General features: G+C 39.0%; 1 protein-coding gene across 1 annotated transcript in view; it reads left to right on the forward strand.

The window, feature by feature from the left end:
- Rttn (rotatin) overlaps window positions 1–22,210 on the forward strand; it is a 104,114-nt gene that overhangs the window by 63,621 nt on the left and 18,283 nt on the right. Inside the window, exons 35-40 of the mRNA XM_090352970.1 lie at window positions 3,932–4,022; window positions 5,763–5,958; window positions 7,553–7,643; window positions 10,734–10,887; window positions 13,205–13,342; window positions 18,215–18,432. Coding sequence (XP_090209096.1) covers window positions 3,932–4,022; window positions 5,763–5,958; window positions 7,553–7,643; window positions 10,734–10,887; window positions 13,205–13,342; window positions 18,215–18,432 — 888 coding nt within the window. The remainder of the gene's footprint in view (window positions 1–3,931; window positions 4,023–5,762; window positions 5,959–7,552; window positions 7,644–10,733; window positions 10,888–13,204; window positions 13,343–18,214; window positions 18,433–22,210) is intronic.

Below are 22,210 nucleotides of genomic sequence, written 5' to 3' on the forward strand. Positions count from 1 at the left end.
GTAAGGTTATGGTTATAATAGCAGTAAGGTTTTTTTTGGTTTTGAAGCACTTTCTATGCAGACTTCTGCTCTGAATTAACTTAAATTACAGTATTTGACCCATTCACTAACCACATAGTAGATACCTTTTTGTTTTTCCATATGACCAGGTTACTCAGATGTGAGGTGACTCAGTTCACTGGTGCTGTCAGTGCAGGGCCAGACTTGCTGCTATGAGAGGTTGCCTGGCTCTAACATGGCTGTGCTGCAAACTGCCCTTTCAGAGTTTCCTGCCCCTTTCCTGCCTCATAAGATGGAAACAGAAGGAGAAAAGAGCCAAAATGTTTATCAAAAGTAGTAGAATAGAAACAAATCCCATATGATTAAAAGTGATTGATTGTCCTGAAATTTTCTAAAGGCAAGGAAATATGTGAAAATTTTTCCCTTCAAATAATCTGCCCTAACTGATTATTTTACACATTTATAAATGCATGCATCACATAGAAAGTTGTGTTACCAATCTAAAATACCTGGAATTTGTGTATACCTGTATGCCTGCCTTCCCTCTTCATTTACATATAAAGACTCATTCATAATGATATATAGTAGCTTTCTGTTGTATACAAGCATACGAAAACATTTCTCAATTGGAAAATTCATTTACGTAGATGGCTGAGTTGTAGAACCTATTAGCAATGCAAAAGTTTATTAAACCTAGCTTTCGACAGTTAAAAATAATATGAAAAAAAGCAACCAGATAGAAATTGTGCAGCCATTAATCAGGTTTTCTTCCTAGAAATCTTCAACCAAAGAGTGGCACTTTTTTTTTTATTACAATTTTAGGATTTTTTTTTACATTCAAAAGAGTTTGTGCTTAGTGCCAACTTACGTGAAAAAGTAAATAATTACCCTGCTTCCACTAGATGTCATGCTTTTCTTCCTAAGCTAGAGAAAACATATGTTGTTTTGGCAAAAAAGATTAACATGAATAAATGCCAAAATAATATTAACTTTTTCCCATTTAGGCTCTGCTCTCTAAAACATCCACTCCCTCCCAATAGCACCTTCTCAACAAAAAAATCTGGGTAGAGTGGCACATCCCGTCTACAGTGGGTAACATAAATAGGAGGATCATGGTTGAGGCCAGAAGACCAGAGCCGAGGGGCTGCCGGGCACGACTCAGTGTATGAGTGCCTGCCTCGCCAGCACAAAGCTGCACTCAGATCCTAGTCTGGCCAACACAACAACAAAAACTGAAGTAATTCTTACTTTTAAAGGCCTGGCTTGCAGACCCAGCATCCAGAACTGGTAGAACTCTGGATTCACAGTATTTGGTACTGTTGTGCCCACAAGTGTTGCATTTTGCTCCACGGCCAGGTGCAATCGATGCACCCATAACAGATGTAAAAATACCACAGACAGGATGTGGGATTTCTGCCTCAGGAATGATGAAATAAAATGTGATTTTTGTCAAGCAATGGAAATGGGCTTTAAAGGACCAACTCTTTGTAGTCTCTCTTATGTTTGTGTGCATAGTTGTGAAGGGCAAAAATACAAATATGTCTTAAGTATATAACTGTGGTAGTTAAACATGACTAACAGCAGTGTAAACAGAAATAATCCCAGGAGCTTTTAAAGAAAGAGTCATTTTGGCATATGCAACAGGAGTGTCTGTGAACATCACTGCATTTTGTGTGCAGGAAAACTGCACTGAGCTCCAGGAAAACTAGAGATGGCAGTGTGGATCACAGTGGAGAGAGATGGAAGGAATAATGTACTTGGAGACTAAAAGTCTTGCATATTATCGTTAGAAAGGAACTAGAAATGATATCAGAGTTCCTAAGTATTGTAGAATAGGCCACTAGACCTCAAGATAATGAACACAAATCTTGTTTTTAATTTCTTTAGGAAAAAAAGTCTACTAATAAACCTTAAATGCTGATGGTTAACAGCATCTAGATACTAAGTTCTTTCCTAATACAATAATGTTATGTTATATATATAACAATGAGCACAAAAGTGAGTGAGAGTATTTTTTTGCTCTATCGTATAACTTGTAAAGAAAAATTTAAAGTTCTTTTAATAAAAATTAGTGTAAGCTTCTTCCTCTCCCTTTTATTCTCCTCTCTTTCTCTCTTTAAAATATTATGTACAATCTAATTGAATGATGAATCTGTAACAGAAGTGATTTAAGCTTCCTGTTATAATTTGTTAAAATTGATGATTATAAATCATCAGGCATACCAGAGCTTTTCTATTCTTGGCTCTAAAGAAAGACAGGTATTATTTATGAAAAATGAATATATCCAGAAACCCCTAGAAATTTTCCATACCTCACTATGTTTCATAAAGGTTACTAGAGGGGCCAAGAGCATGGCCTAGTGATAGAGTGCTTGCCTGGCATGCACAAAGCCCCAGATTTGATTCCTCAGGACCACATATATAGAACAAGCTGGAAGTGGTGCTGTGGCTGAAGTGGTAGAGCACTAGTAAGAGAGCCCAAGGACAATGCCCAGGCTCTGAGTTCAAGCTCCAGGGCTGGCAAAAAAAAAAAAAAAAAAAAAAAGGTTGCTAGATTTGTGCTCTAATTCTTTCAATGTGGTGAATCCTTGTTTTCTTCCTTTGTACTTTTGGGAAGTTCAGTGTACCATGTTTTTCATGAGAAATGATGAACAGTATTATAAACTTTTTTTGACGAATGGAACATCTTTTCAAAATGTTGGAAATGTCCAGTGGAGTCTTTTATTTCTAGAAGGCAGAATACAAAGAAGATCATTTTAAAATACTGATTCATTTTGCTTATATGAAAAATAATACTCAGATTTTATGTGGACACAGTGACATTGCTATTTTCTGCCGATCAATAGACTTTTCTGAAGTTTGCATTGACTTTCATGGTTGCAGTGCTAATTTATTTATTTTTAATGAGGAACACTTCATGAATTTGAATGTCATCCTTGTACAGAGGTGTGATGCTTATTTTGTATTGAATTCTAATTTAAAACCTTTAATTATCAAGCCTAAAGAAAAATCTTGTCAGTTCTTTTCAACAGAATTTAAGTCTTTTATTTTTTATGAAAGATAAAACATCTTTATTTTTATGGTTATTGTAGAGCTGGTATATGAATCGGGTAGTTAGTAATGAGTATAATTCTTTTTGAACTATTGTCTCCCCTTCCATCACTCCCTCCAAGTCTTTCACTCTCATCCCCACATAGAAGATATCATTCATTTTCCACAAAGTGTCCAGTGGATATCATTGTTGTATTCATTCATCCTTATTCTATCTTTTATGTTTTCTCCCTTACCCTCCAAATACAAACTAACACACAAGATGGGGGGGAGCCCTCAAAACAGGTGTAATAACAACCAGAAAACTGTTTCCTTTCCATGGAATTCATTTCATAGAATATTATTTTATATGATCATATAAACATCACTATTGAACATTTGTCCACCATTTCTATGCATGGTCTGTGTTGGCCTCTGTAAGTTAATGATTAGGGTCCTATATAATTTATCATGTCCCAGTGTCAGTATGTGTACATACATATATATGTGTATATATATATATGTGTGTGTGTGTGTGTGTGTGTGTGTGCATATATGTCATTCAGTGTGTTTATTTGTAGATTTGTAAGCACATTCTAGTTACTGCAAATAAGTCTTTTGCTTTTATTTCCCTCAGCTTTATGAACTATAATTGATCAGTTGTATATATTTAAGGTGTAAAATGTGATCTCATTGAGTTACTGCTTCATGTAAACTAACAGTTCCTATAGGGGGAAATGTATTAACAGAAACCAGCTGTAATTCAACTATGAAACATGGCCCATTTGTGTACCTCTTGTAGTTTTGCTGTGAAGCCTGCTGTGTAAGGTTGCCTTGTGGGTTGCGTGTTTGCTGTTCATGTGAACACTACTATGACATCATTTCTCCTTGTGATTCATAGGTGACAGCTTCAGTGGAAACAGCTGACTTTCACCCACTTGGGCCAGTAACTCTTCCACCTGAGGCTTTACATGAACCGTTTGTGGAGCAAGGTATTCTTTTAGGCCACTGTTCTGCTTTAAAAATAAAAGTAATAAATTAATCTAGAAAAACACTGAAAATAAATGAATGGCAGAACACTGAATGTCTCAGAGGCTAACTGGGTATATGGTAAAAGAATATAGGCTCCATCTCAAGAGCCACTTCTGTCAACTCAGAATAGATAATAGTAACAGCACAGTACTGAGAAGAATCCTTGTACTGAGTGAATGAGTGACAGGGAGGAAATGCTCTTCAGCTAGTAGAGTATGAGTAAATCACTATGTAGCACAAGAGGAAACACCATGGTTTTACAGTGGAGAAATGTAGGCACTCCCTTAATGAAATGGCCAAAGTTAACACCTACAATAATGGAAAAACACAAATCAAGTTTCCCCTTATTGATGATGCACCACCAACCACAAGGAAGCCTCATACAGTTTACAAACCTTGGCTTCTGTTCTTCATAGAATGGGTCAGCAGGCAAGCTGAGCAGAGGAGCTCAAACCTGTCATCCCAGCTACTTGATAGGCAGACATCGGGAGCAGTGTGATTCAGGGCCCATGTGGATAAGAAATACAGCGAGATCCTATCTGAAGGAATAAGCCAACATGGTTTATATGTTGGGAAGACATAGGTAGGAAGATTATCATTCAAGGCTAGCTGGAGGCAAAAATGTAAGGCACTACCTGAAATAGCTAAGGCAGGAAAGTGCTGTGGGCATGGCTTAACTGGTGGAGTACTGCCTAGCTAGCACAAGGCCCTGATTTCCAAATCCAGTACTGCCTCAAACAGAAAGACAAAGTAAAGACTGAGAGACCCTTCCAGTTTAAAAAGAGACAATGTTACCCCTGATGGGTAACATTTTGGGTTTTTTTGCTATATAGAAGGTGATGATTGGCAAAGTTTGACATGCTTTATAGGTAACAGTGCTGTTCCATCAGTGTTAATTTCTTGTTTTTTAAATAATGATGTGTGGTAATAAGAGATAATATCCTCGTTTGTAGAAGATTAGTTCAGGATTAAGGGGCATTGTATCTGTGATGTATATACAATTAAAAATATAGATCAGTGGACAGGTAGTAAACTAAATATGGCAGAATAGTACTTAGTGAATCTGGGGTGAATATCTGAGAATTCTTTGTACTTAGGTATTCTTCTGTAAGTCTGAATTTCTCAAAGGTACAGTTTTGTTTTTTTAAGGGTAAAGTATTAAGGCAGATGGAAACATATCTTCAATTTTGCAATCCAAAACTACTGAAAACTTCTATTTTGCCCACACCTAATGCTCAGACTTGACTAGGGGTCCTGTTCCCTCCTTTATTCAACCTGCTATGGTATATGTTTATTGTACCATTGGAGGCATTAATGAATTTGTGGCACATGTGTCTTTTTTCTAAAATGCAAAATATGCTCAGTTTACAACCACTCTTGTTTCCAGAATTTCAGAAAGAAGATTATGGACTTTCTGTCCCTCAGTGTCTGAGACCATAGGGCATGTGAATGCCCTGCCTGGGCTGTTCTCCTTCCTCCCTGGTGTACACACGTTCAAATACACACGTGGTCTTGTGCATGTGTGTGAAAACACCACTCCTGTGATGGGAAGGGCATCCTGACTTGCTTGCCTCAGGGTTAAACAGAGGTGGCCAGCCGTTCCTCTTCATCATTTTAAGAACTTACCTGTGATTGTAAGAACTTGAGAGCAGGATGAATAACCAACGGTAAATAGTCATTTTGATGCCCATTTTTATTAGTAGGTCACCACGGATCCATACCTTCACGACCACCCCGTGACTCATCCCTGTCTACCGCACTGTCCAAGCCACGAGTGCTTGTTACCTCATCTCTTCTCTCAGCAGTCTGCGGCCTCTTAGACAACCTCTTGGTCGTTGCTGCAAGAGACACTGCAGATGCCTTGCAGCAAGCTGGTCTCCCAGAGATGCTCTGTAGGTAAGAGGAAGTGCAGTGGTGGATACAGCTCTTTTCTTGGGATTCATAGAGATACCTTGTGTGCTGGGAACACATTTTTGTTCTTTTTTGGGGGGGAGCCAGTCTTGGGCTTGGGCTCAGGGCCTGAGCACTGTCCTTGGACTTTCTCAAGGCTAGAGCTCTACCACTTGAGCCTCGGCACCACTTCCAGCCTTTTTTCTATGTATGTGGTACCGAGGAATCGAACCCGGGTCTTCGTGCATGCTAGGCAAGCACTCTACCACTAGACCAGACTCCCGGCCCATATTTGTTCTTTTTTAGAGTCATTAGACTATACCCCAAGTTTTTACTATTGCCACGGTTGTCAAATACTTTCTATCTTGTTTTTTAACAGACTTGTATTAACTTCTTACATTGACAGTTGAGGCCAACGTTGCTGGGTGTTTTTGGTTTGGTTTGGTTTTTTAATGCAGGGTTTCTAAGCTGTATTTTCCCTCAGGTGTATTCAAGGATCTTGGTGCAATCTTCCTGATTCTTCTACTTGTAAATAAAGTAGTTTGAGGACCCATCTCCCTAGTAATCTTGTCAGAATGATGCCCTTGGATTAAAAATCATTGAAATCATATGGAATATTTGATTATAAGAAACTAAACTTTCCTTCAATAACTATTCTAATAAAATTTAAAGAAATAATTATTTCATTCCTTGAGTTTTCACTTAGCTAGCATTATTGAGTCTCTGTCATAATTTTCTTTTCTGATTTTCTTACACAGTAGAATAAGAAAGGCCTAGGTGTTAAATTCAGATCTATCTAAAGTCATAATGCAGTCAGTAGTGGGTCAGTGTTGGGATATTTTGTTTTACTTCAGTGGGTTGTGATTATGCCTTTCATATTTATTTGCCATACTTTTCTACTGTGGTGCCTACCAAGTTTGCAGAAGTAACTATAGAACTATAGTCAGGTGACTTCCCTTCCTGCCTGCTACTGTATGAATGACCACAAGAACTCTAATAATATCCAGGGTTTATATAAGCTAGCTGAATCTTGTGGCTCTGAGGCCATATGGTCTGGAAGCAAAGGCTTCCTGTATTTTATTCTACTTTTTTTTTTTTATCCTTATCGATCATGGGACTTTAATTCTGGGCCTGGGTACTGTCCCTGAGCTCTTCAGCTCAAGGTTGGTGCTTTACTACTTTAAGCCACATTGCCACTTCCAGTTTTCTAGTGGTTAATGGAAGTAAGAATCTCATGAAGTTTCATGCCTAGGCAGGCTTTGAACTGTGATCCTTAAATCTCAGCTTCCTGAATAGTTAGGATTACAGATATGAGCCACTGGCACCTGGCTTTGTTTTACTTTTAATAAGTAAATTTTCTTTGATTTTCTTGGTTTCAGAATCTTTTGTTTCTCACATTTATCAAAATATTTCCTAAAAAGAAATAAATATATATATATATATATTTTTTTTTTCCTATTTTCTGAAATGCTGGATAGGCATTCTCTTTAGTTATGGAAGGATTTTCTCTTGATCCTATTCAGGTTTTCTTTCATACTAAAGTCCAGCTTTATTGATCTTCAGTAAGACATATACTAAGAATCATGTCTGTCCTTCCCAGCATTGTGAATGTCCCACTCATAGAGATGTGCATCCAGGACCTCAGGACCCCCCTGCCTGCCTCTCCTCCGGTTGAAGACATTCAGGCGCATGTAAGTAACTCGTCTGCCTCTCACCCAGAATTTTTTTGCCTTCTGCAGCCCCTGCTGGTGGTTTGGGGGAGGGTCTCCAACCATAAAAGAAGGATGACTATCTTTGGGGATGAGTATGGTATGATATGGTGATTGCATGGGTTCAAACACTTATACACTATCATGTCTCCTTATTGACCAGCTATACACTTTTAATGACATGTCCAGATATCATGGCGCTTCCCTTTAAATGGGGCATTGCTGTAGCCCACACATCTCTTCTGTGATTTTAAGGCCTTCTCTGTTACGTCTGCTTTTTTCATATAAATCAAGTTGCTAAAATTTCTTGGTGGCTAAATTAGCTGTATGTTTAAGACCTAATCTGAAAAGAATAAATCTGTTCTTTTTTTCTTCACAGATGTTTATTGTTTTTCAGCTCTGGCTGAAATGACTTTTGTGTAGTTCTTGCTCCTAGAAATTTTATTTCAGAATTACAAGTTAATTGGGATTGTTCTATTTTTAGTGCATTTACTACGGGTAATGAAGTCAGGTGTGTTCTTAGAGCTGGACGTGAAGGCCTCATTTGGGGTGGGGGTGCTGCACCTCCCCTCTGAAGCAGTGTGCCTGTTCAAGTGTGCATCGGCCTGTTCTGCAGTTCTTGTCTGTCTAATCAGCAAATCTGTTGAGCACCTTCCGTGTACCAGGATCTTTCCTACATGAGTAGAACCAAGATTTTCCCTTCCCTGTAGGAGACAGATAATGAATAAATGCATGCACATCTGAGGATGACAAACATAGAGCAGGGGACAGGAAGTGTCCAAGGAGAACCTCAACCTCTCTCAGACAGTGATGTATGACCCGAAGCCAGTGGGAAAACTGGTCCTACAGACCTAGCAAGGCCCCAGGGATGGGATGTGGGTAGAGCCAGAATTGCTGGAGTTGAATCTGAGATGGCCACAGCAAGCAAAGTGAGGCAAGGCCTCTGGTCTGTGTTGATCTATTTTGTTTCCCGGAAGTTTAACATAACACCTTTCCCGTGGCATTCAATACTTGAGCAATGCATAAGGAGTATTAGTGACAAACTTTACGGGTGCTTTATGCAGTCCTCACAGCAATAATGTAAGGTTTATTAGTACCTCTGGTTACCAAGAAAATGTCTGAGGTGGGGATCTCACAGGGCAGGTGGGTGGTAGGTGGGTTCCAGACAGATGGTCTCAGCTCTGCACTGCTTGCCTTATGGATATTAATGCTTCCTGGCTATTGGTGCTTGTGTAGGATCTTCCAGTTATTCCAGAAAATTCTTCAGCTTCTGTCAGATTTTGCTCTAGTCAATATTGATGCAGAAATGAGTTAAGTCATATGGCGTCTGTCCTGTACTGAGGGCAGAAGATGGTGAAAAAGAATGGAGAAGACGAAATGGGGACCAGTACAAAGGGTTGTGGAGGCAGGGGTTGGGGGAAGATAATATTTTATGTGGTCAGAGAAGACATGAAGGTGCCCTGTGAGCTGAGACCTGAGCTGATGAGTGAGCACTGTGGTTGTGGGGTCAGAGCATGTGGGCAGACCGGCGGGTTATTAGCTGATGAGGTTTAAGGTTTTGTGTTCAAGCTTGTGGTGGACAGACTTTCCAAGAGTCATGCATAGAGAAAGCTACTTCACATGCTATATATCAGTACTTGACCACAAAGGTCAGAATAAGATGAAGTATATAAGGGTATCAATGTATGTGAATTAATGCACCTTCTATCTGGCAAATATCATGTAACCCTTTTACTAATTACAATAAAAAAAAGAAAAAAGAAAAAAAAAGAAGTATATGTGTGTATACATATATGTGTGTGTGTCATATTTTGTATATGTATATGTGTGTGCATGTGTATATATGTGTATTTATGGTGTGTATATCTGTATGAATGGTGTGGTAGATAAAGGAAGCATCATAGGGTTTTGCTTCATTGATGTACATTGAGGATTTTTTTGTTGTTGTTTGACTTTTGTTTTTGTTTTTTTGTTTTTTTTTTTGCTTGTGGGGCTTGAATCTGGGCCTGGGCACTGACCCTGAGCTCTTCAACTCAAGGTTAGTGCTCTACCACTTTGAGTCACAGCACCACTTCCAGTTTTCTGGCTGTTAATTGGAGATAAGAGTCCCATGGATTTTCATGCCTGGACTAGCTTTGAACTTTGATCCTCAGATCTCATCCTACTGAATAGCTAGAATTATAGGCATGAAGCACTGGCACCCAGTTAGAGGATTTTTTTTAAAGAATATTTATGATATACTTATAAATTATAATTAGGAAATTCTAGGTATAGGCTTATTTACTGGTGCTTTTTTATACTTAAGAATATGATTAATTAATTAATTAATTTATTTATTTATGCATGCCAATCCTGAGGCTTGAACACTGGTCCTGGGTACTATCCTTAAGCCTCTGTGACCTCAAGACTAGTGCTCTACCACTTGAGCCACACTGCCACTTCCAGCTTTTTTGAATGGCTTGTTGGAGATAAGGGTCTCATTGAGTTTTCTGCCCTGGCTGGTTTAAAACCATGATCTTTATATCTCAGCTTCATGAGTAGCTTGGATTATAGGTGTGAGCCACTGATTCCTAGTTAAGAAAAGAGGATAATGAAGGACCAAGACAGAATATATATTCATTTTATTTGTAGCAAATCTAGGCTGGTAGGCCAGAGTTTTCACCTTGTGTACACTTTGGGGGGTGTTTGTCACAATCTTTCTTAACAGAACAGCGTCCATTATGGCTCTGGAATACCCTTCTATTCTTCCTCCCAATCCTGATTCTACAGCATAGATAAGTTATAAAACTATGAGGACGTTCCTTTAAATAGGATGTAGATTGTGACTTTGACCATACTGCTTTGTTTGGTGGTGGTATAGTTTATAGTGCTAATTGATAACATACTGACATTATGAGAAAAACAATGCTGTGCCTGATATATGTTCATTTCTAAACTACAGAATTATATTTATTAGTATTTTAACTTATGGTACCAAAAGGGCTTATTATAATGCATAGAAAAGTGAAATATTGCATCACTCGGATGGTATTTTTGTATATATTCTTATACATTATTTTCTTTTGCAAATAGGTTTCCTTTCTTCTGGAATATCTGTCCTCTTTGTCCAGGCTTCTGCAGTCCTGTTTATTGGTAGATACTAACCTTGTGACCCAGGACAAAATTCTGAAACCGCTTATCACTAATGTCATTAGAGTTTTCACTATTGGCATCAAAGATGTATCAGGTAAGTTTTCTTTCTTTTGCCAGTTTTGGGACTTAAACTTAGAACCCTAAGCCACATAACCACTTCTGGCTTTTTACTACTCAGTGAGAAAGAAGAGTCTTGACAGACTTCTGCATAAGCTACCTTTGAACTGCGATCCTTAGAGCTCAGCCTCCTGCATAGGCAGGGATATACGTGCGAACTGCTGGTTCCTGACTAGTTTTATTTTACTTTGTGTAGGTCAGAAGCAAATAATATTGGAGAAAGAAAAAAAAAATCTTTGCTCCAGATACTTCAAGGTTACTTTGTGTGTGTGTGTTTGTGTGTTTGGCAGTATTTTGAAAGCCTTTGATGGTGTATTTTATAGTTTGGATGGTTTTAAATGGTTCCAAGAGACCACTTAAGGCAAGTATGCCATAATAAAGACTGTCCCTGTCTGTCAGTTGAAATAAAGGCAAAGCTTTCCAGGTCTTATTATAAAGCACAGTGGATTTGAGATGTTAATTATTCTTATAAACTGTGGCTAAGGCCAAATAAGTCATTTGTAATAACAACATAAGCTAGTTTGGCATATAATATCATGTTTTTCCTAAGGTCTTAAATGATTGGGAAGTATTTTATGAAGTTAAGTTGAATGCAGTGCTGAAACTTCACTTCTACTGTGGAGGAGAAAATGAAATGGAATTTAGGCTGAGGGTAGGGCACAGAGTAGAAGCACTTGCTTTGCTCTGGTATGATCCCTAGTGCTGAGAAGAAAATGAAACAGAAGAGAGATCATTTATAATAAAATCATAAGTAATGATAAAGTAATGGACTACTTGGTAATTAATGATTGTTCCTTCTTATTTAGTCCTGTGAATTGTTTGCATTTGTTGGGTTCAGGTGTGGAAAGTGAAGTGTATTGATGTAGCAGTGCTGGCCCTGGGCACCTCTCCCATGTTGAAATTGTCCCAGTGCTTGAGGACCAGTCGTTGCTCAGTTGGCATTTCTGCATGTGACGCTGACAGTATCACCTTCACCGGGCGGTATCGCCTCCACTTCCAAAAGAAGGAAAATGGCTCCTTTCGGGACGGGCCTGAAACAAAATAAGCAAGCAAACAAGCAGTGACCATCTTAGCTATGACAGTGGTCTGAGTGCTCCCAGAGCTTGGCTAGACCTGTTTAGGCTTGTCATGTAGTATTTAACTTCTCAGTCTGGACTTGCCTGGTCCCTTGTGAGATAAGACACTGCTAGGGACCGGATGGAATATGCACAGATAAGTGCAGCAATAGAGCCACGGCCTGTGATGAGGCAGTGACCTCCTGCTGACCCCGGAGTTACGTGCAGGAGAGAGCTTGAGCATTCTTGCTGCTCTTGGTGGCCTTTAGATACGGTTTACTAGTCCTCTTGCCTTTGTGATTTCTTTGGCAAATCACTAAAAGTAATCTCGAATTATTATAGTTACTTAAAATATAATTTACCTGTCACTGATTATATCAAGTACTAAGAACAGCAGGACTATCTGAAGTTATTTTCTACTAGCAAGAGTGCTTTTCTAAATGTATTTATAGGGAAAGAAGTTTTTAAATTGTATTTTTACCTAACACAGGCGTGGAGACCGAGGGCTTGCTCTTGAGGGTTCATGGCTAACATTGTCAGACATGGGAAGGCTGCAGAATCCTCTTTTGAGTCATAGTTTCTTTACTGTTGGAGGAAATTTTTTTCCATACTTGACCTTGCTATCTGATGTTTTCCTTCTCACCTCTGCACAAAGCTGGAGAGTAAAGAGAACAGGAGAAAAGTGTGTGAGAGAGCTAGCACAGTGTCATATGGTTGCAGAGTGCCCTAATGTGTACCTAGTGTGTACCTCTGCAGTTACTGCTTCTGTTCCGATTGTCCTACTTTGCAGTGGTTGCTCAGTGTGTTATAGTAAGATGAAGATCTGTGTGGAGGTGAGGTATGTTTATGAAATAATGGAGGTGGGCATTGGTGGGTCACCCCCGTAATCCTAACTTCTCAGGAAACTGAGATCCGTAAGATGAAGGGTCAGAGGCAGCCTGGGCGGCAAAGTCTGTTAGCTTCATCTTGAAGATTACCACCCAGATCAGCTTTAGAGGCATGGCTCAGGTGGTAGAGTGCCAGCCTAGGAAGTGTGAGACTCAGTGCGAATTCCAGCACTGCCAAAAAATAAAAAAAAAAAAAGAAGGCAGTGGAAAAGATAAGGTCATCGAAAGGACTTTTAGATTGTATTTATTTGTTTTATTTTACACTGTAAGTGTAATAATGTGTTGTAAATACTCTTTTGAAAGATTCTCTCCTTTGTGTTAATAACTTAAAATGTTTGGATAAACTTTACAGATCTTGAGTTGGAATCAGCTTTTTATCGCACATGGACACATTTATGTGGTCTTCTCACCACGCTCCTGAGGAAAGCAGGGTCTGTCTCCTTCCCGTTTATTACTTCAGCACTGGCCAACCACTGGGAAGCAGCAACTGGTAAGGAGAGGGTTGAGGGATTGGTGTCTTCCTGTTATTAGAGCTATGGCAGCCTTGTTCTCAGTTAGTTATGTCAGCTTACTGAAGTGAAGTGATCACAGATGGACACAGGAAAGCATACCAGACTGCTTGCTGGCAGGCATCTGCAATGTTCTTGAGGAGCTCCTGCCCCCCCCTCCCCTCCCTCACCCCGTAGATTCATTTGTGAAAGATGACATGAAAGCAGGAAAACCTCTTGTCAAATGAAGATATATATGATAGGATTAGCAGGGTGATAGATTTTCCTTGGGTGGTACAGAATAGTGTCTCCTTTCTAATGTGTACTCTTTGTGAGTGAATCTGTACACAGTACATATATATATATATATATATATATATATATATATGATGACATGGGGATTCAAATACAATTCTTAACCATTTCTTCACACTATCAGCAGTGTCTGTAGTGGAGGGAGACTATTTTTGTATTTTCCATTTAATTTACAATTCCTACTAAACAAGCAGTCATTTTTTTTTTTTTTTTTGCCAGTCCTGGGCTTGAGCTCAGGGCTTGAGCACTGTCCTTGGACTTTCTCAAGGCTAGAGCTCTACCACTTGAGCCTCAGCACCACTTCCGGCTTTTTGCAATGTATGTGGGGTACTGAGGAATCGAACCCGGGTCTTCATGCATGCTAGGCAAGCACTCTACCTCTAGGCCAAACTCTTGGCCCCACAAGCAGTCATTTTAAGTAAGTAGTTTTTATATCTCTTAAGGAAATCTCTTCATTTATATATTTTTATTTCTTTTAAAATTTGACTAGCTGTACAAAGGGTTTCAGTTCAACAAGTGGGATTCTAAGTGCAAGGTCCCCATGTTTTTACATGTGTGTATTGAATGTAGTGAGTGTATTTGCACGCGCTTCCTCTCTCGTTCACCTGTTCCCCTTCTTGCTCTACTCTTGACACCACATGTTTTAGCTACCTGGTAGTATTCATCACACTATTCCTCAGTTCTTCAGAAGTGTTATACTACTAGAATCCTCCAAACATCCAAACCATCCTTACTAATCGTCCGTAGTCTGTATGTGCGTATTTGCATATGGCCTTATGTTTTCATGTATGTTTATAATTTAGATCTGACTTCCACATATAAGAGAAAACATGTATATATCATTTGTCTTTCTGAGCCTGATCTACTTCATGGACATAATTTTTCTAGGTCCATCTGTTTCCCTGAAAGTGACAAAATATTTGTTCTGTGTTTTACTCATTTAAGACATTTTCTTGATCCTCTCATCATCTCAGGACATCTAGGCTGTTTCCGTAACAATACTATTGTGAATAATACAGCAGTGAACATGGGTGTGCCAGTGTGTTTGTTATCACCTGACTGGGATCTTATGAATGGATGCCCAGGGTTGGTGACTTTGTTGGATCATAGGATAGTTGTGTGTTTAGCTTGTTGAGGAATTTCCAAACTACCTTCTAGAGTGGTTGTACTAGTTTACAACCCCACCAGCAATGTTATAGGGATCTTCTTTCCCTACATCCACTCAGCAGCTGTTGTTGGCTCTTGCTTTTTAATTCTGACTGCTGTTCTTTTGGTTGGAGAGTTAAGGAAATTGGCCTTCAACATTACTGTTAAGAAATATGACCTGTTTTTTAGCATTTTGTTGTTTCTGTGGTACCTCCTTCTTTCTTCTTCCTGTTTTACTAATCTCTTCTAGTAGGGTGTGTTTGTTCCTGTATTTTTTTGTTTTTTATTTATCTTCTTAGGCTTAAATTCCCTTAAATACTTTTGTAGTACTGGTTTAGTGGTCATGAATTCCTTTCGGTTGTGTTTAATATGGAAGGCTTTTTACTTTTTGGTCAATTGTAAATTATAGCTTTCCTGGGTACAGTAGTCCATACTGACTGTTGTCCTTCAGGGACCGAATTATTTTTCCAGGCCATCCTTGCATTCTCTGGTTTAGAGTCTGCTTAAAAAGTTGTATATGCCTTTGTCAGATGAAATTTTCTTTTTCAAATTAGGGAGGTTTTTGGCTAATATTTTGTTGAATAGGGTCTTGATTCCTTTAGTATTTCTTCTTCCTCATATGTAGATTTGATCTTTTGATGGAGCTACAAGGTCTTGTACGTCGCCTAGGTATATTATGACTATTTTTGTTTTTGTTTTTGTTGTTTTTTCAGTTACCTAATTCCTCTGCTTTACCTTCTAGAATCTCTGAAACCCTGTTTTCAACTTCTGTTGCTGAGGCTTTCAGTGAGTGTTTTGATATATTGATGGAGTCCTTACACTTTCCAACTCTTCACTGAGTTTTTCTCTGATCACCTGCATTTTCTCTTTACTTTCTTGTTGTTGTTGGTTCAACTTTTCAAGTTTTCATCTAGCTTTTTGAACATCTGCCTTATTTTGTTGATTCCTCTCAACATTACTTTCAATGAGTGTATTGTTGTCTTCCTTCTTTCTTACTTTCACTTGATTCTATTGTGCCATTTTTGGCTTTTATTGTATCATTTATTCGTGAATTTTGTGATTTTTCACTGAGATTAAAATCTCATTTATGTGAAGATGACTTTGAAGAAATGTATATTGCAAAAATTTATCTTCGTGTGTGTGTGTGTGTGTGTGTGTGTGTGTGTGTGTGTGTGTGTGTGTGTATGTGTGTATGTATATTTGTACTGGGCCTTGAATTCAGAGCCTGGACACCATCTCTTAGCTTTTTCACCTAAGGCTGGCACTCAATCTACCGGTTGAGCCAAAGCTCCATTTCTGGCCTTTTAGTAGTTAATTGGTGATAAGTCTCAAGGACTTTTCTGTCTGGGCTAGCTTTGAATTGTGATCTGAGCATCTACAATTATAGGTGTGAGCTGCTGGAGCTTTCAAGTTATCTAGTAATTCAGTTGACTCTTTTTTAACACTTATTTTGTAATTGCTCATTTTGTAAAGTTAAGTATATGATACAAATTGGTATGTTTGAGGCAATGTTTATAGGGAAAACCCATGTTCAACAAGAAGCAATTTTCAAACATACTGGTTCTGAATGTATCATAAGAGATAAAATGCTCACGTTATAGATTATTTTATTAAAAGAGATAGAAATTGGAAGCAGTTCTCTAAAAGACTGAGCTTTTTCATTTGCATCCATCAGGGAAAATTAGTTTAACACCTGAATCATCAGCATAAAGCAAAACACTTCTTGTTAGTGACCAGGGCTTGCTGGTCAGAGGCATCCTGCTACTGTTTAATAATAAGCCTTACTGGAATACAGCCACACTCATTTACTGAAGTTCAGTAAATGGCTGCTTTCTTTCTGTAAGAGTTAAGGTGAATAATCACAACAAAATCTGTGAAATGCAAAACAGTCTGTGCTTCTTAGTCTACCCTTGGCAGAAAAAGGTTGTTGACCTCTGACCTAAGCTTGTGTATTTACTTATTTCCTTAGGGATGATATGAAAATATACTAAATTAAATGCCTTCCTAGAAAATGTGAGCACAATATTATATACTAATATTACTAATCAAAAATAACTTACTCCATAGTTTTAATAATGATAATATTAATGAAAATGTTGATATCCCTTGCTATGGTAAAGTTTTCTCTTTTGTTTTAAACGGTCAATTTTCCTCCTATGCATCCATACTATTTTTATATAAAATAAAAATCTTCATTTGTATTTATACATCTATTAATATTCAATTTCTGTTGTCTGTAGCAGTCTTTTCTCAAGCTTGACTAATAGTTGGAGGTAATTTAAATGAATATAATTTTCTTAAAAGGCTGCTGCTAAGCACAATTTTATTTACATTTGTATAAACCTAAATGTAAATAAAAATTATGAATAGTTACAATGAACTGAAATTGTTAAGTCTCTTACTTTACAAATTAATAAAAAGTAGTGCTATTTCCTTCTCTTCCCTCCTCCCCCTTTCTCCTCCTTCCTGTGTTACTGGGGATTGAACTCAGGGCTTCATACTTTGTGCTCTTCCTCATGAACCACCAACTGTCCCCCCAACTCCCAGGCTTTCCTAGTTCTTTTACTTTCAGTTTGTTTTTCAGATAAGGTTTCCCCATGCTAGCCTCAAACCATGATCCTTAAGTTTTTGTCTCTTCAGAGTAGCTGTAATTACATGTACCTCCTTCTGGGCCTGGCCCCAGCTGTTATTTAGATTAAACTTAATGTGTGCTTACAATAAGAAACTAGAAATGACTGTTGTGTTCTTGATTTTGTTATCTTGTTTTTTCTTTCTAATCTACAGTATTACAAATTTACAAATGAGTCCATAACCATTTCTGTTCTTTATGATGCACTATAAAACCATTCTACATCATTCCACACTGAATGTTTTCTTATTTTTATTTTGATACTTTTTTCTTTGTTTTGCAGTGCTGGTGGTGTGCATGTGCTAAGTGCTATAACATAGTACTGCCTTCACAGCCCTGGGTCATTTGAGACAAGGTGTTGCTTTGTAGCCTAGGCTGGCCTTTAACTTCAGTTTACTTCCTTAACACTTAATTTTAAACAGTACAGTTTTTCTTTTTTTTTTTTTTGCCAGTCCTGGGCTTGAGCTCAGGGCCTGAGCACTGTCCTTGGGCTTTCTCAAGGCTAGAGCTCTACCACTTCAGCCTCAACACCACTTCTGGCTTTTTCTATATATGTGGTACCAAGGAATCAAACCCGGGTCTTCGTGCATGCTAGGCAAGCACTTTAACCACTAGGCCACACTCCGGTCTAGTACAGTTTTTCTTATTATGCTTGAACTTTTGATAGCTTTTCATCTTTGGATATAAGAAGGCCATGAACTTCATTACTCAGTCTGATTCATTTCATCTTTTAATTTTAAGCATGGTTTCTCCCATTTACCTCTGACCTCCCTTTCCTTTTTAGATATGTTCTGCAACTGTGTGGGCTTGTGGGTCAGGTGCCCCATCCTGTGTGCTGCCAGCCTGCAGCTTCTGTCTGTCCTCTTGATGGAGGAAGGAAAACGGCAGGTGCAGGGGAAGGACAGAGCAAGTTCATGCCCTGCTCCAACAGTGGCCTCCCTGTTGGATGGAATGCACGAGCATCAGAAATCTGCAGAAAGACTCAACAAGGTCATTCTTCAGGTGTGTGATTTCTTGGTCTTTTAATTTAGTGCTTTCAGTGAAGACCCAAATTCAGTCTTGGGGATGCTAGTGCTTTTTCAATCATTTTAATTTTCGTTTTGACTACTTGAGGGAAAAAAAAACTGGGTACATTAGCAACTTGAAAATAGGACTAAATATATTTTTAGAAACCTAGAAATATTAGTGGGAGGGGGTGGCAGAGGGAAAGGGGAACAAAAACATAAGAAGGGGTATCAATGTTTGAGAAGTAATGTACCCACTACCTGATGAATATAACTGTAACCTCTCTATACATTACCCTGACAATGAAATACAATTTTTAAAAAAAGAATAAAAGCAAGCGGAATGGTAACAAAAAAGAAAAAAATAAGAATCTTTCTTTTGGCTAGGTGTTGGTAGCTTATGTTTCTAATCCTAGCCACTCCCACAGCTGAGATCTGTTGGTTCCAGGTTCAAAGCTCTTGTAGACAAAAAGCTCATAAAAATCCATCTCCAAAATAACCAGAAACAGCAACAACAACATGCTGGGAAAATGACTCAACTTATAGAGCAGTAGCTATGCAAAACAAACCCATAAAGTGTGACGCTTTAACTTGAAAGCTAAGTCCTACAAAAATTCTCCCGTTTGATAACCATATAGTTCCATGATTTGTCTCTTCACTGGAAAGTAAAAACGTAGTATTTATTATGTGTGAGGGCTTACATTAGCTTCTCAGAAAGCTGGCTGCATTTTACAAGGTTCTTCATGCAGTGATGGTACTGTCCCTTTGTGTTTAAAATTTGGAGATTACTCTGTGGTCTGGGAGGGTTGTGGCCGTGAACATGTTTCAGACAAACTTTGTACATCCTGAGTATCACATTGGTCATGTTGAAAGGCTGCAGAGAGCCAGGAAGGCCACTTTGTGTGAAAGTTTACATGTCAACAGGATTCTCCTGTCCCACGCAGAGGTCAGCTGCCTTTCTGTCATTGATAAGATAGGGATTCTCCAGCATTTTCTCATTTGCCTTCAGCAGTTGTTGTTTTGTCTTTTCCTTTTGGTTGGTTGTGGGGCTTGAAGTATGGGCCTGGGCGCTGTCCCTGAGCTCTTCAGCTCAAGGCTAGCACTCTACCACTTGAGCCACAGCACCACTTCCTCCAGCGAGTTTATTTTAGCCTGGGTTTCTAGAGGAAAGAGTTCTCGGCATATTCCTTTAACCCTTCATTCTGCAGAAGCCTCAGTTCCCCCTGGCTACTACTTCCCTGTTCACTCACCCTTTTGTAGTCAGAAGCAAAACCTGAAGAGTATCCCCGTGATCTCTTTGCCTTTGAGAATAATGGCACTTTATCCCTCCGGTGCTTAGATTTGGATTTTTTTTTCCAGTCCTAGAGCTTGGACTCGGGGCCTGAACACTGTCCTTGGACACTTTTTGCTCAAGGCTATCACTCTGCCACTTGAGCCACAGTGCCACTTCTGGCTTATTCTGTGTATGTGGTTCTGGGGAATCAAAGTCAGGGCTTCATGTATGCTAGGGGAGCATGCTACCACTAAATCCCAGCCCTGGATTTTTCATTTTTAAAGAATATTATAATCCTAACAATAAAATGGTTAAAAAAAAAGAATGTTATGGGCTGAGCACGGTAGAATATAACTGTAAAGCCAGCTGCATGGCAGATAGAGATTGAGAATGTATTTGAGGCTAGCTTAGGCAAAAAGTTGGGGAGACCATATCTCAACAAACAGTGGTACGTGCTATTTTATGTTAAGTATCTTTTAGAAAGCAAATAAAAAACAAAAAAAACCCTTGATGAGGAAACCTTTAAATCATTTAATACATGTAATAGTTAATTTAAAAGCAAAATTTAAACCAATTCCTTTGTCTGATATTTTCTATTTTATTTCTCTTCAGTGTCTAAATAATATGCTTACATTCTTTTAGCCTACCACTCAGTTTTAGACATTACCTATCTGCAATGAAAATGAGACTTAAACTATCTTCCCATGCCCTGTGTACCTCCTAACTGGTTTCCTGTTTGTCTCAACAAGTAAAGAATAGACAGCTTGCACGGTGTTAAAACCTGTGAAAACACTACATACATTCCAGCCAGGTGCTTTTCCTGCAGGTTTTGTTTGCGTGGAGCTAATGGTTGCTTTTCTCTTAATTTCTGAGATTTTGATTATCTCTACAAGTGTCTCTGTAATATGTTCAGAATCATCAAAACTTTCACTACCTAGAAGCAATGCCTCCCATTTCCCTTCTGAGGACAGCCTGGTGCTGTCCTGGGCTCTCCACTCACTTAGTTCCTAAAGACACTTTTTATCTCTCTGCTCTGTGTCATCCTCTCTGTACTGCCCCTGTGTTCTTCATCCTTGGCCAATGAGCTCCATTTGGTATAGAGACTGTATGGTAGCTGTCAAGAAAAAGGTACATAGATGTGTTCCTTAGTATCTGGTTGTCAGAAAGTCTTTATTCTACCTGAGCTTTTTCATTCAAGGCTAGTGCTGTACCACTTTGAGCCATAGCTCCACCTCTGGTTTTCTGATGGCTAATTGGGCATAAGTTTCATGGATTTTTTTTCCTGCTTTGGCTGGCTTTGAACCATGATGCTCAGACCTCAGCCTTCTGAGTAGCTATGATTACAGGCATTAGCTCCTGGTACCTATCTGTAGAAATTCTGATTTATAGTTTGGCTAGTAAGAATTTAGACATAATTTGTCTGTTCCATTTAACCCCCTATGATACTGTGGAAAACCAGGAAGCCAGTATCATTCCTATTTGTCTCTCCTCAGAAGGATTTAGAGTCCTTCCTCTCTAGCATCCTTTAATTTTCTAATAAAGTGTGTAGGTGTGGGGCTGGTGTATCCACTGTGCTGGGTTCTCTAGTAGGTACTTTCCATCTATAACTCATCTTGTCAAGGTTCATTCATTGACTTTCCCTCTGCTTTGTGCAGTGTGTGTATTGAAACTCTTAGGAACTTAGCTCCTTCATGCATAATCTCTCTTTGCTTTGCTTTCCTATTCTCTATTTGGTCTCTCTTTTCGGGTTAAGAGATTTTGTAGACATATCTGATCATCTTGGTTACCTGCTCTATTTAAGACTGGGAGACCTCGCAGAGGTCTGCGAGGTCTGAGTCTATGAGAGGTGCTTATCAGCTATTGCTGTGCAAGGTGTGTAGGGATTGTTTGGGGGATAGCCTTCGGGATCTTGTTGGATTCCCTAGAGAAAAGTCTCTGGCCACTTGCCTGAAAGTGAATGCCAACTGACAAGGGATATGTGGCAAAGTAGGTCTGAAAAGCAGGAGGCCTTAGAACTTAGTTTGTACATTTTCACTTAATCTTCCTGACTTGGGCAGAGCCCTCCGTATGCATGAAATGCATCGAATTCATGTGCTCTGGAGACTAGACCTGCAGGAGTTGAAGAACTGGGGTATAGGAGGGTGTGACAGCACAGGTATTGGTTGTCAGCGGAGAATCTGGGACTCTTCAACTGTTCCTTGCCCCTTTACCCTCACTTCCTTCCATGCTTTGTCTGAGCTCCCTCAGCCTTTGGCAGTTCAGTATGTAGACTGGGGTGGTACAGGGATGGGTTGCGCCTCATGAACCATGTGGAATTCAGGGTTTTCAGCTCATGTGTTTGCCTTTCACCCAGCAGCTTTCCGTGTCTTACTCTTTCATCATGTGTGTAGAATCCATTCATGCCATCTTAATGGAACCTCAAGATGGGATAAAAGACATCACAAAATGGTTCCATTGGGAGTCTCACCTAATTCTCCCCTATTAGTACATGTGTAGCTGATGG

The sequence above is a fragment of the Megascapheus bottae genome, chromosome 19, assembly GCF_031878675.1.
Source record: "Megascapheus bottae isolate mThoBot1 chromosome 19, mThoBot2.hap1, whole genome shotgun sequence".
NCBI classification, from domain to species: Eukaryota; Metazoa; Chordata; class Mammalia; order Rodentia; family Geomyidae; genus Megascapheus; species Megascapheus bottae.